The 14,056-nt window shown below is 39.0% G+C and overlaps 1 protein-coding gene across 2 annotated transcripts; it reads left to right on the top strand.

The window, feature by feature from the left end:
* Positions 1-2,863: 2,863 nt before the first annotated feature.
* Positions 2,864-14,056, top strand: ccnk (cyclin K). Of its 2 annotated transcripts, none has more exons than XM_036560538.1 (11): positions 2,864-3,007; positions 3,538-3,772; positions 3,910-3,991; positions 4,575-4,706; positions 5,502-5,607; positions 5,770-5,827; positions 6,244-6,413; positions 7,308-7,510; positions 11,688-11,721; positions 11,827-11,895; positions 12,202-14,056. In XM_036560538.1, the coding sequence occupies exons 2-11, from the start codon at positions 3,576-3,578 to the stop codon at positions 12,771-12,773; spliced, it is 1,623 nt and encodes a 540-aa protein (XP_036416431.1). In that variant the 5' UTR covers positions 2,864-3,007; positions 3,538-3,575; the 3' UTR covers positions 12,774-14,056. The 2 variants fall into 2 exon arrangements, with proteins under 2 accessions (XP_036416431.1, XP_036416430.1); XM_036560537.1 differs by having other exon boundaries at positions 2,865-3,007; positions 3,496-3,772.

Here is a 14,056-nt window from a genome sequence, read left to right as displayed (position 1 = left end):
AAGGACTCTTGTACTGTAATGGAAGAGCATTGAGCCAGTTAAGTTATAAACAACCCAGTTCTGTTTATATCTTTTTACATTACATGAAATTATAGATTTATGTAGTTATTTATTTAATGGCAAAGGAAGGTGCTTCATGTAATTTTAAGAACAGTTACAGTGTCTCCCAGGCTGACAATGGATAAACATTGCAACGCTAATATAAGCTAATATAAATAGTATTAGATAACTATTTTTCAAATATAATTTTTACTAATATAATTTTATTACCCTTGCAATATGTGAATTGCTGTCAGCCTGGGAGACTTCTCTGTATAACTAATCAGACTTGCAAGGTTTTTCACAATTTACCACTTTGGGACATGCTTGTTTATTAATACCAGACTTTTTTTCCTTCCCGGGTTAGTCATGTCCAATTCCACACACTAACTAGTTCTCATCTAATCATACAACACTACCAGTGTTTGAATGATAAATGCTAGCACATGCGTCCTCCGAGTCATGTGAAGCCGGACACCAAACTCCTGCGCATGCAACATCATTGAACAGCTTGACGCTGCCCAACGATGTTGCGTTAAGTGATGTTGAACTTATTTTGTAACATCAGCTAACAGATGCCCATGCTGAGTGATGGGGGAGAGGCCATCCTACCCACCCATAGGGATCAAGGCTAATAATGCTCTCTTGTACTCCTGACCATAGAATTACTACCACATTCTGAAGTAAATCATACTTTCAAGATCTCTTTTGATTTTAATCAGCCTTTGAGGCACTTGGTAGTTAACAGGTGGAGAGACCTCCCTTCTAGCACTAGAGCCATCATCAGTTTTTTGATAGCTTTATTCAATTTCAGTTTATTGCCATCAGTCTTACAGGCTTTTAGTTCATTCTTATCAGCCTCCTTAGTATTTGTCAATATTGTCAGCCTGAGATATCCTTGGCATTATTAACCAGCCTTGTAGGCATATAAATTCTCTATTAGAAGGTACCCATTTTGTTGTTTATCAGCCTTTTGGGCATCTTACCTTATGAGCCTGTCAGATTTCACTTTCTTGTCATCAGCCTTGGAAGCTTTTAGTTCATTCTTATCAGCCTCCTAAATATTTGTCAATTGTTATCAACCAGAGAGAGCATTTGCATCGTTAACCAGCCTTGCAGGCATGGTAGTTCTCTTCTTGAAAGTATCCATTTTGTCATTTATCAGCCTTTGAGACATCTGGCACTTAGCATGAGAGAACTCCCTTTTTATTAGCACTGGATCTATTACTAGTTTTTTTCAGCCTGTCAGATTACAATTTATTGCCATCAGCCTTGAAGGCTTTCAGTTAATTCAAATCAAACTTGTAAATATTTGTCAAATGTTATCAGGCTGAGAGACCTTTTTAATCATTAACCTGCCTTGCAGGCATATAAGTTCTATAAGTTCATATAAGTTCTCTTACAGAAAGTATCTATTTTGTTGATTATCAGCCTTTGAGGCATCTGGCACTATCAGCCTGAAAAGCCTTCTCTCTTCTTAGCACTTTAGCTATCACAGTTCCACAATAATTGATATATAAAAGCTTGGTCGCTTTCAGTTTATTGCCATCAGTCTTTAAGGCCTCCACTCATGTGTATTAGCCTTATAATATTTGTCAGTTGCCATCATGTATGTTAATTATCAGCCTTGTGGGATTTTGCACAAGAGCTTCTAGATCTAGAGGTATATAGTTTCTTATCTAGAAGGTATACATTTTTTTGTTAAGCAGCCTTTGAGGTACCTGGCACTTATCAGCCAGGGAAACCTTCCATCTTATTAGCAGCCTTTTCTGCCTGTCAGATATTTTTTTTGCCATTGGTCTTAGAGACTTCCGCTTAATTTTTTATCAGACTCATAAGTATTTGCCAATTGCTGTCAGCCTGAGAGACCCTAACATTTCTCTACTGGAAAGTATCCATTTTGACATTTATCAGTCTTTGGTACTTGATATCAGCCTAAGAGGCCTCCTTTTTATCTTAGCAACTCTGTGGTAAGCAGTGACTAAAGCATAATTCCTTTGTGTAAATTGTGAGAACAAAACTAAAACTGACATTCAATTTGCTGTTGAAGATAGCCAAAGTTAGCTTGCTAAACCAGCTGTGTCAATAACTTACTCTTGCTTTTGCAATGAAAATTCAAACGCAGCACCAACCCACGGGATCCACCCTCTTATGCACGGAGTGCCTATGAACGAAGATAAAATGAAAACAAAAAACAACAACAGTTGCAGACAAAACTGAAGTGATCCATTCCATCACCCTGGATTTATAAACGCAATGAGCAGCTCGACAGTAAATGCAGACTCCCCTTGCTAGAGAGAGGCCGCTATTAATACTAATCATGTGCGTTGCCAACATTTCCCAGAGTAGTTTGACATTTTTCTCAGAAACAACTTTTTTGACACACTCTTGTCTACACAATATAAAGATACATTAAAGTAATCGTAAGGTATGATCTTGTTCCCATGCCTTACTAAGTTGTGGCCACAACTTAATTATCTTGTTCCCACAACTTACTAAGCCGCGACCACACATTATTTTTATTTATACAGAATGTCACCAGCAGGGCTCCATATACACCAGAATAAACATTTCTTTCTTTTTAATTTAACCTACATAGGTATGGTGACGCCACAATATGTTAAAAGGAGAAATCTAAAAAAAAAGGAGCCTGCACGAAACTGATTTTCCTTGCTTAACCTTGATTTTGAGCTGTAGCACAAGGCTATTACTCTTAAATCGAATTATTATTTATTTCTTTGAGGGAACATGTTATTGGAGCCATACTGACAAGCGTAGACACGAAAGAAGGCGCTTCATTCATTCACTGCCAGTTGGTGGCGATAGTTGCTGTTTCTGCAGGTCCACATGAAGAAGACACAAATGTGGCTGCCATTGTATATATGTAGCTAGCTGCTAGTTACCTGAATAAAGCTCGAAGTAACAAACTCCATGAGATTTTAAATACCGGGCGTTTATACACTTTAAGGTAAATATTCTCAGTTGTACACTGCAGTCACTACAGCGTTTAAAGAGCCTTGTGAATTTATTACTTAGTTGGGTGACGTTAGCTGGTTTATATTAGCTTGTTTGGTGCTGTGTTGAGTAACGTAGGTTAGCTAGCTGATGTTAGCTCCGTTTTGGCTAACTACATCAGTCATGGCATTTTAGCTGCTGGGAAATATCAGTCGCTTGGTTACTTGAGTTTGGGGTTTGCAATTTAGTTTCATTATATAAAGAGTGCATATTGTTTTCCAGCTGTGTTGTTGCGCCACCAATTCTTTTGTTTTAAATAGTCGAAAATAGTTCGAGGTTTGACGTTAGTGCTATCTGTTTCTCAGCACGTGGAAGTAGCTGAAAAATTCTGAAATCGTGTATAGCAATAAAACGTTAATTTAATTTTTGGAGATCTACCTTTTAAGTTGTTTCAGTTTCCATTATTTCGGCCGTAATGTTGTGTCTTTTCCACGTGATCAGCGATTAACGTTACTGCTGTGTCTTGGCGAACCCGTTGTCCAGCTGAGCATTAGCTAGTTACAGCTTTTGCTTCTTGGCAAATGAAGGAGAATAAGGAGAACTCCACTCCTGTCAGTTTGACGACAAATCTGGACCACATCAAGCCATGCTGGTACTGGGACAAAAAGGACCTGGCCCATACCCCATCCCAGTCCGAGGGCCTAGATCCGGCCACTGAGGCCAGATACAGAAGAGAGGGGGCCAGGTTTATATTCGACGTTGGAACTCGACTAGGATTGTATCCTTTCATTTTCACATTGTGTCACCTTTTTTAATTGGACATTTTGGTGTCTTGGTGAATGACTTATTTTAAACCATCTTATTTTTAGAATCACAAGCTGTTTTTTTTCCCTTGACATTTTTCTACTTCAACAGACACTATGATACTTTGGCCACAGGAATTATATACTTTCACCGCTTTTACATGTTTCATTCTTTCAAGCAATTTCCAAGATATGTAAGTGTGACATATAATTGTCTGTATTTTTTATATTTATATTTCATTCTTGGTCCAAATGTTATCCCAGATACCTGCTATTGGGTTAGTGACTTTAGGCTCATATGTGGCTGCTCTAGAGCGTTTTTGTTGGCAGTGCTGTTCTGTGGAGATCATACAAGCTGTTAGTGCACAACTGAAAGTATTTGACAGCAAAGGGTGCAGTAGCTGAATTCTCTATTTAAATGGATGTCTGGATACTTTTAACCATGCAACGTATGCTGTTACAATAACAATGAAGTTTTGTATTTAGTTTACTAAATGAACTTTGTCTACGGAAGCAGTGTGTCGTGCTTACAAAAAAGTTTATCCATTTGTAACACACACTTTGCCCAAAAATTTTATTTTTGAACTTCTGGTGAAGTTTTATAGTGCGAAAGGTATTATACACAGGTATTGGTAGATTAGTAGAATATGAACAGTGCTCTCTCTCTCTCTCTCTCTCTATCTCTCTCTCTCTCTCTCTCTCTCTCTCTATATATATATATATATATATATATATATATATATTTTATTATTATTATTATTTTTTTTTAAACTCTAGGTGACAGGGGCTTGCTGTCTATTCTTAGCTGGAAAAGTTGAGGAGACTCCAAAGAAGTGTAAAGACATTATCAAAACAGCTCGCAGCCTGCTTAACGATGTGCAGTTTGCACAGTTTGGGGAAGATCCAAAGGTGAGCATTGTGTCAGTAGTCTGCAGGGCAGTCGGTAAGCATTTGGACCTTGACACAGTGTTGACTTTGTATTCCAGCACATTATTAGTCTAAAGAACTATGAGGTGGTGTAATATTTTGAATACAAAATACATATTTTCCATGTTTGTCTTTATTCTACACATTTGCATCTTTCCATTCGGACTAAATTAACAAAAGCAGTACTAAACCTGCTTTTGTCTACGCTTTGAGAACTGATATAAGCAAGTCTGTTTCATTCCTTAGCATTTCATTCCTTTGAGGCAAACATATGATTATGCATGCAGTTTGCAAATGCGTTTATTGGTTTTTAGCTACATTAGCCTCATCTCCTGCACAAAACCAAAGAAGAAAACTTTAAACACCAAACAGTCTTGGCTATGTTTTTTGTGGTAAGTAGAAAATTTCTAGGTTTAAAATAACAAAATTCTTACAGTCCAACTTACGGGTGTAACAATTGCAATACAGTTTTAAAAGATTTTAACAGTTTAAAATGGAGGGATTGAAAGGGACATGCTATACAAAGTTTTTATATGAGGTATTCCAGGTTTTTGCAGGAAATGGCAATTTTTTGTTTTGAAATAAAATTATTTTTCCACTAACTGGTTTGATGCAAACCAGTCTGTAGAGTTCAATTATGACATTTTAACACACAAAATATTAAGAGTCTGAAAATCTGAAAGTGCATCCCTGGTGCAAATGGTCAGAAACAGTATTGTGAATGTTGTTTTTTGTGAGAAATTTGGTTGTCATTGGATGCATGACATTTATAAACAGGAAGAAGTTATGGTGTTGGAGAGAATATTGCTCCAGACAATCAAGTTTGATCTACAAGTGGAGCATCCATATCAGTTCCTGTTGCGCTACGCTAAACAATTAAAAGGTAACTGATGTGGTCATTGCGTTACTCATTTTAAAGGAGTTTTAGGTGCTTGAGTGTGTGTTAGATGAATGTATGGATGGATGCATGCATGTATGCATGTGTGTGTGTGTGTTCCTTTTATTTTTGTGTTGAATCCCATGCAGTTTTTTTGTACTTTTGCAGGAGACAAGAACAAAGTGCAAAAGCTGGTGCAAATGGCTTGGACCTTTGTGAATGACAGGTTAGCATTAAAGCCACAGCCCTGCCTTTAAATACATTTGACATGGTAGAGCAGGGGCCAATATCCAGCACTGTTAGGTGATTGATACGCATAAACACACCTTCAACTCATCTGTTTATTGCCAGGTGTAGTGTGTGTTTCTCTTCAAATTAAATAGTGTGTTTTGTGTTTTGCTTGACATCAGACATTACTGCAGTAATAAATTACCAGATGTTAATAATTATTAATGTCAAGTGACATATCATCATAATAGTCTAAAGAACTAACCACTCTTTCGTAGTTATCTATGCTGTGTGGGTTGTATTTATGTTACACCTATGCATACACTAAAAAATATTTACATAGGCATATCCTAGATGGAAGTGCCAGCAAGTACCTTGGCTATTATAGCCGGAAATATTTTTGTGTGTCCCCAGCCTCTGCACGATGCTGTCTCTTCAGTGGGAGCCAGAGATCATAGCTGTTGCTGTCATGTATTTGGCTGGTCGCCTGTGTAAATTTGACATCCAGGAATGGACATCCAAGCAGTCATCCCGGCGCTGGTGGGAACAGTTTGTGCAAGATGTCCCTGTGGAGCTGTTGGAGGGTATGATGAATAGATGAATAAATAAACATAAGATTTTAGGCAGTTAGGAATAATCATTGTGACCTCCATATATATGGATATGTTATGGGAATGCTAAAACATAAATTTAAAAATAGTGATATAAAATCCAAGACAAATAAAGAAAACGCATTAAGCAGAATAGTTAGTAGAGGTGTGCCCATCATGAATGATTATGGCTGATGGCCTACGTTTATCATTTATTTCTTAATGTGCCCTTATCATAAAACAATAAATTTTCCTATTTCTTTTTTGAAGTAAAGGTGTTTGTAATATGTAAACATTGGTAATGTTTTTAGCCAAGATGACTTTTTGAGCAACACCTTAGTAACCAACCCTTATACCATAGCGTAAAGCAACACCTTATCAGCCACATAGCAACACCTATCAAATAGCCTAAACACCTTGGCAACCATCTGGCAACACCTGAACAACCACCTGGTACACCTTGGCTGCTGCTTAGCAACACCTTAACAACCTTCTAGCAACACCTTAGCAACCACCCAGTTCACTATACCATCCATAGCAACATAGCAACCATAGCATGTTCGCTATGGCAACAGCACTATATAAACCCCCTAGCAACATGGTGGCAAGCTTAAGCTGTGCCGTCACTCTGCAGTTTCTTCAGGAAATGCACTGATTTAGTTCTCCTTCTTTTTCTTCTTATTTTTTGTCAGATTTTTTTCTGGTAATTTGTCCTGCTGTTTTTGATTTGATTTGATTTGATTTGATTCAGCTTTTTGATCCAACAAACGTTTTTCGCACAGCCTTTAAATTGCAGACTTGATTTGAGTTGATTTGTTTTCTCACAAAATTCACAATTTGATATGAAATAATTTATGCTTGGTTATATGTTTTGCATGTCTTTTGCAGATATCTGCCACCAAATCTTGGACCTGTATTCCCAAGGCAAGCAGCCCATCCCACAGCAGCCCCAAATGCAGGAAAAAGACAAACCACCCCAACCTCCTGCCAGCCAGCCAAGTCAGTCTGGTGGACTGAACCCTGCAGCTCTGCCTCCACTTAAGAAAAACTCCCCACAGGCCAGTCCCCCACGGCAGCTTAAACGCCAGCATGTGAGTGGAATGTTTTTATTTATTTTTTTTTTATTATTATTTTTTTTTCCTTTTTTTTTCTTCTGTCCACTGTCAGATGTAAATTATATTTACTTGTGTACATTACATTTGTTTTGTTTTATGTGTTCTTATATGTAATCACCTCCAGTTGAGAGTATGCTGAGCGCATCTGCTTCTGCTTTGTTTGTTGTTTTTGTTTTACTGTCTTTCCCTGGACTCTGACCTTTTTGTTTTTTTGGATCTCTGACGTTTGTTTTTGCTGGAACTCTGGATCTTTGGCTTATGGACTTGGTTAAACATTTCTCTTGTTGATTGGACACCTTGACTGCAGCACTGGTTGCCGACCACCCCGAGCCCTCTCCCGCCTTTCACACACCTCTCTCGACTTCAGCCGCGGAGAGTGAGTTTTCACCCCTCACTACGTTGTTGTCGGCAATTTTGCTGTGACGGGTAGCCCAGCCGCTTCCCTGCTGTTATGTACGGGTGTATGACTTCTGGTGTTTGGCTAACGTGGTGTATGGTTAAGGCTAACAGCCTAGGTACATCCACCATGCCTTGCACTCTCCATCCCTTCATTGTGCCTCGGAGGGCTGCATCCCGGTTATTTGGTCACTCAAGCGAACTTCTAGGATCAGATCAAACAAAAATGGAATTAACCATGGACTTCCTCGCACATTCTGCAAAACAGATACCACTGCTTCAACCTCCTCCAATATTTGAATCATAAATCTTGCTAAACTAGGCCTTCTGAACACTCTCCAAAAGGCATCTCTGATAAATGATTTGATCATTCAGAAAAATCTGGATTTGCTCCTGCTGATTGAAACTTGGCAACAGCCTGGGGACTACCTCTGCTTAATTATGTTAGCACCATCAGGATATTTATGTCTAAGCCTCATCTCGCAAGCAAAGGGGAGGTCTAGCTGCATTTTTCCCCAGCAGTTTGGGGGGTAAAGAAGTGCTTTTTTTTTTATTTATTTTTATTTTTTTTAAACAATGTTTTCCTGCAAATATATGGCTTTGAAAGTGTCCTCCCCTACTCCATTGCTTCTGTTGCTTCTCAGTTTTTGTCTGATCTAAGTGAACTGCTTACAATGGCCTCATCCGTCTGCTGTGCTGTTATGTCACTGAACGTTCGAAACGTTCAAGGACTGTTAGGAGCAGTTTTATTTAATTTAATATTAATGTTGACACAAACTGCTTCTAACAGTCCTTGAATGTTTTGATTTTACTCAGCATGTTAATTTCACTTCTTGTAGTCATGGTCATATATTCTTGTTCCTCCCCATGGTTTACCTCTGAGCTCAGAGCTATGAAAGCTAATGGAAGGTGTCTTGAGTGTCTGTACAAGAAAACTGGGCTTACTGTTGATCTCTTACTTCTTAGGGAGCACATCTGTAGGTACAGGGATGCCCTAAATGCTGCCTGCTCTCCCTACTATTCAAATATTATAAATGGTGGCAGCACTCAGCCCAAAACTCTGTTTAGGACTGTACATAAACTTCTCCAACCCCCCACGTCATCTGTTCAGTGTCAAGCTTTTCAGGATTTCTTTAGGGATAAAATTAACAGCATCTACCAGCAGTTCCCCACTGTAGAAAAGTCCTCTTTCTCGAAATTACTTAACGTCAAAGTGTTGACAGTATCCGCTTTCACCCCTGTTAATTCATCTACAGCGGTCACTAATGGGCGGACCATGGTCAGAGTCCAGACCCAAACGCTGTCCTGTGTAGACCTGGACCTATAACCGATAAACTATGGAGAATTTATTTAATTTCGACGGGGTGGTCCTATTTTAATTGCCGTAATTTTTCTAGCCTTTACAGTACCGCTTTAGTGGCCCGGGAGACTGTCAGACCAATCACATGCGTTGTAAATATCACACGTGACGCTACTCAGCCAGTCAGATCTGTGCATTATGATGGGTACTGAAACTTGAGTGAGTGACGCACACACAGCGGAGGGACAAGGCAAGAAACGGCAGTCGGAGAAGAAAGTAAGCCAGAGGAAAGTTATTTCACATGGCGTGCTCTAAAAAGAGAAAACTGACAATAAATGTTATTGAAATATTACTGAATTGTACATTATTTGATTTGACATTCAGTTGTTGACTACATAAGATGATGTTGATATACCTACTAGGCTACTTCAGTATACAGTATATGGCACTGAATCATGATGCAAGTTAGACATTATGATGTTCCGGACCTTTGCTTGAGGATATTTTCACTAACTGGACCTTCACTATCTCTTCACTACCCTATGCCCAGCAACATTGAAGCCACAATGCTGGTCAACGGCTTCATTTTCTCCCGCGCTGATTATTGCAACTCCCTCTTCAGTGGTCTCAACTGGCTTCAGTTGATTCAAAACTCAGCAGCCAGAGTCCTCACTTTTACCAAGCGCTCTGCATCACTCCCATCCTCCATCAGGTTCACTGGTTACCAATATCCTCCCGTATCAAGTATAAACTTCTCCTTCTAACCTTCAAAGCTCTTCATGGTCTTGCCTATTTATATCAGTGAACTCCTTCATCCATACTGTCCCTCTTGCTTCCTCAGATCTTCTGGCACTGGACTCCTGAGACAAAATTCTTTTTGTTCATGATTCTTTGGGTCAAAACAAACAACTTCGCCATTTTGGCCATTTAGTTCCGCCCACTTTGTTTATTGCTAATTTGCATAATATGCAAAACCTACTTTTGCGAATTAGTCTTATGAGGACTGAGTGAAAATCATGTATCTGGTATCAAAAAATTCAGAAGAGTCTGTTCATCAATATTTATCTAACATTTTGACTTTTATAAACAATCTGGCTACCATATGCTAATTAATCCCTCTGGAATAATTCATAATTCATTTAACTCTAACTCGGGAACTCTTCATCCAAAAACATTGAAACTTGACAGGTTATTCAAGATTCTGTGGTAGCCTATCAATTTTGGTGGGGATACGTCATTAGGGGGCGGGGTAATTGCCAGTTAACTGTTTCTCAGCATCCGTGCATCCGATCAAGCTGAAACTTGGCATGCAGCATCTACTGGAGTATAAGTGAAATTCTAAGGACAATTTGATACATTGAAATTTATGGCCGCCATCAGCCAATCAGCATCCAGCAGGCTTTTGACAGGCTTAACATTGACCAATCATCATGAAACTTGAGTGATGTCTTTATGTAGCCAGTTTCTAGCGACCAGTGAAGTTTCAATGGATTTGGCCACTGGGGAGTGCTAGTCATGAAAATCAATTAATTATTACGTTATTAATAAATATTTACAATTGCAAGTTTATTAGACCTTTTTGTAATCATTAACTGTTTGAAAACCGTACTTTTTGAACTAGTCTCTGGATTTTGATCCAAACTTTTTGACATTGGTCTAGAAATACTCTCTAGCCTCTCTAGGTAAATAATAAAAACAACAAAACAAAAATAGTTGACTCTTTCTTTCAACGTGGTGTTGCTCTATCAGTTCATGCCTGCAGCCATGGCATTGCTAGCTTGATTTTTGCTATAAGTCATCAGTCTCTGGTCCTATCCTGTCAAAACTTCTATTATTTGTATAAATTGAGACCCAGATGAAACAAGTGATGCAGTTTGATTCAGTTCACTGAACTGAGTAACTTTGTTATGTCAGAAATTTCATGTGTTGGGTATTTTGGCTTAAATTTGTTTGGCACGCCATGGTTGCCTGTTTCGTCTAATTGGTCTATTGTGTGCTTGGACCCGCTCATTGCCTTTTTGCGGCTCTGTTATCATTATTATTATTGTTGTTGTGGTTGTTGTTGTTGTTGTGTTGTTGTTATTATTATTATTATTATTATTATTATTATTAATAATAATTCCAAATTAATATCATAGGTTTGTGGTATTTTTATACACTGTATGGCTTATGAGCTAGATGTGTAGTAAGCTGGGAAAATACAAAAATGTATGTTTAGTGACAAGAACTGAGAACCACTGCCTTAGGGATCTTGGGCCCATAATAACTGTAGTGGATCATAGGATGTTTTAAAAAACGTATTTTACATTTCTGCCTCAGGAAAGCAAAGGTGTCGAGAGTGGTAGACTTCACCCTATCAATAATTAGAAATGTCTATCTTATTCATGAACAGTGCTTCCCTTTAAAAACTGAATTTCTTTTTTTGTGTTTTGTAATGATTTTCTTTTTGTTTCCTAGGTTTCTCCAAAAGAAGAGTCTAAGGTTGTCACAGGTAAGGGTAGTAGCTATTTTAGAAACAGTCAGATATAGAATGTGTAGTTTGACAATGGCAAATGCTTTGTTTCAGCTTTTATTTATTTTATTGTTTTCTTTTTAGAGCAAGTTGGTTCTAAAATACCACGTCTGGAAAGCCCAATGCCTCCCCTACCAGTTGCCCAGCCACCTGGTAAGAATATTGGTTATTACACAAATAACCTGAAGTGCTATATACTAACACACAAGTTTAAGAATATGTCCAAAATGGTTAAATTACAATTATGAAGTTCTTTAAAGAATCTTTATGGTTCGGTATTGCCAAGCGTTCAAAGAAATTAATGCATATTCTTTAAATCACGGCACTCTGGGTAGACATTGTCTTTGTCATTGCTTGTAATGGCTAGGCATTATTTGTGTTTTAGGTAAAGATACAAAACATGATAATATTTGGATTTTAAATTTTTCAATCTTCATGCTCTGCACCTGCCCCATTCAGATCGCAAAGGCCCAACCTCAGCCCCAGCCCCTCCTGCAGAGGCAGAGCCAGCAGCCTCTGCTGATTCAGACTTGTCCAAGGCACCTCCTCTGCCCCATGGAGCTCCACCCCCTCTGCCTCACCGCCCACCACCTCCACCCCCCTCCAGCTACATCATGGGCATGTCCACCTCCAGCTCTTACATGTCAGGGGAGGGCTATCAAAGCCTACAGTCTATGATGAAGACAGACACGCCATCCTATGCCCCCATGCCTCCCTCTTACCCAATGCCTTACCACCCACATGTTTACCCTCCTCCAAACCCTCCACCACCAGGCCCTCCACCACCTACAACTTACCCACCTCCCAACCTTCCACCACCCACCCCGGCCTACCCTCCACCAGGCTACAACCATAGCTACCCTCCTCCACCCCCCCGCATGCCACCAGGACATGCAGTTCCTCCTCCAGGAATGGGTTTGCCTCCTACTGGATATCCGCCTCCACCGGTCCCCCCAGGCCAGCCACAGGTTCCCATGCCACCCGGCTTGCCGCCAGTGGCAGGGATGAACCGTGGAGCCTGGATGAGATGAAAAGACGGGTGATCTTTCAGAGAGAGTAAAGGGTGTGGACAGATGCCAGAGACATAGTCTTCTGCTTCATTCCGCCGAATTTGTTATCTGTCACCAGTATCAGGATGTTATAATGTTGTTTAGTCCTGTTTGAGTAGTCTTGAAATACACTATGAACCTTTTGTATGAGTTTTGCCTGAATTCTGTTGTAAGGATGGTATAGAATCCTCATGTTTAGAAGCTGTTTTAGATCTGTGAAACCTGGATCCATATTCATAATACTTCTCAGAATAGGAGAGCTGAGAAAGTTTATGAATACAGACCCATGTCCTCAGTTTAATCTTGATCATCATAAAACCAAATTTGTCTTTTACTTTTAGATCAGTGCAAAAGGACACGTCTGCCCCAGCAACCCAACAGTGACCAAAGCATGTAAATCCAGTAACCAGTTAATCCCTCCATATGTAATCACTTTGCAAGGTTTTAGTGGAATTCAAATAGGAGGTAATATGTGAATCCTTTTGACCATCTTAGACATGATTTTGGCTTAACAACACCAAAGCCAGTGGTGTTCGCTGTGAAATGGAGCCAAGAATAGTTATTTCTTTAAAGGGAATGTTCCTTGTTTAAAATAATACAAACATTCCATACATGTCTGTGAAGGAAATGTTTGGGCATTTTTGAAAATACAAATCACCCATTGTAGATAATAAGGTTGTAACATCAGAAACATTTGTCTGAGAAGCTTTGTGAATACAGACCTAAGAATTACTCATTTTTGGTGTCCTTTTATGCTACTGTGCAACTGGAGACATGCATATTTTGTTACTTAAAAGATATTGTAACACTTTATGGTAGGGGCTGCTTCTCATGTTTGTTCAAAGCGTTTCTCAATTACATTAACTAATTGTGACCATCAATCCTGAAGTGGATTCATAGCCATTGAACCACTGATTTCAATATAGTATGCAAAAGAGAGCATATTTTGTAAATGCTTTTTATGACTAGGACTGCCGATACCTTCATTTTAGCTTCTCTGGAAGTGCCTTAGGCTAGAATCTTATAAGCTTGCTGTGTTGAGTATGCCCATTTTTGGATTTCTTTGGCACTTAGTACCCTAAAGGTCTTTTTCTTCCCTGCTTTCATCAAATTACTTCTTGCTGGTTGTTGCCTCCCATCTCTCATCTCTTCGCCTTTACTGTGTACCTAAAACCTGTCTGCTGTTAACTGTTGTGAGAATTTTTTTTTTTAACCCTTTGGAATTTTGTGGGTTTCTGTATGAATAAATAAAATATGAAATGTGA

The sequence above is a fragment of the Colossoma macropomum genome, unplaced genomic scaffold (genome assembly GCF_904425465.1).
Source record: "Colossoma macropomum unplaced genomic scaffold, Colossoma_macropomum, whole genome shotgun sequence".
In the NCBI taxonomy this organism is placed as follows: Eukaryota; Metazoa; Chordata; class Actinopteri; order Characiformes; family Serrasalmidae; genus Colossoma; species Colossoma macropomum.
The sequence above is the reverse complement of the archived record's forward strand: the minus strand, read 5'-3'. Positions and strand labels throughout refer to the sequence as shown.

Coding starts and splice junctions, on each gene's coding strand:
- ccnk (XM_036560538.1), top strand. CDS start 3,576: ATGAAGGAGAATAAGGAGAACTCCACTCCTGTCAGTTTGACGACAAAT. Junction 3,773..3,909: donor GTTGGAACTCGACTAGGATT/GTATCCTTTCAT, acceptor CTACTTCAACAG/ACACTATGATACTTTGGCCA. Junction 7,511..11,687: donor GGCAGCTTAAACGCCAGCAT/GTGAGTGGAATG, acceptor TTTGTTTCCTAG/GTTTCTCCAAAAGAAGAGTC.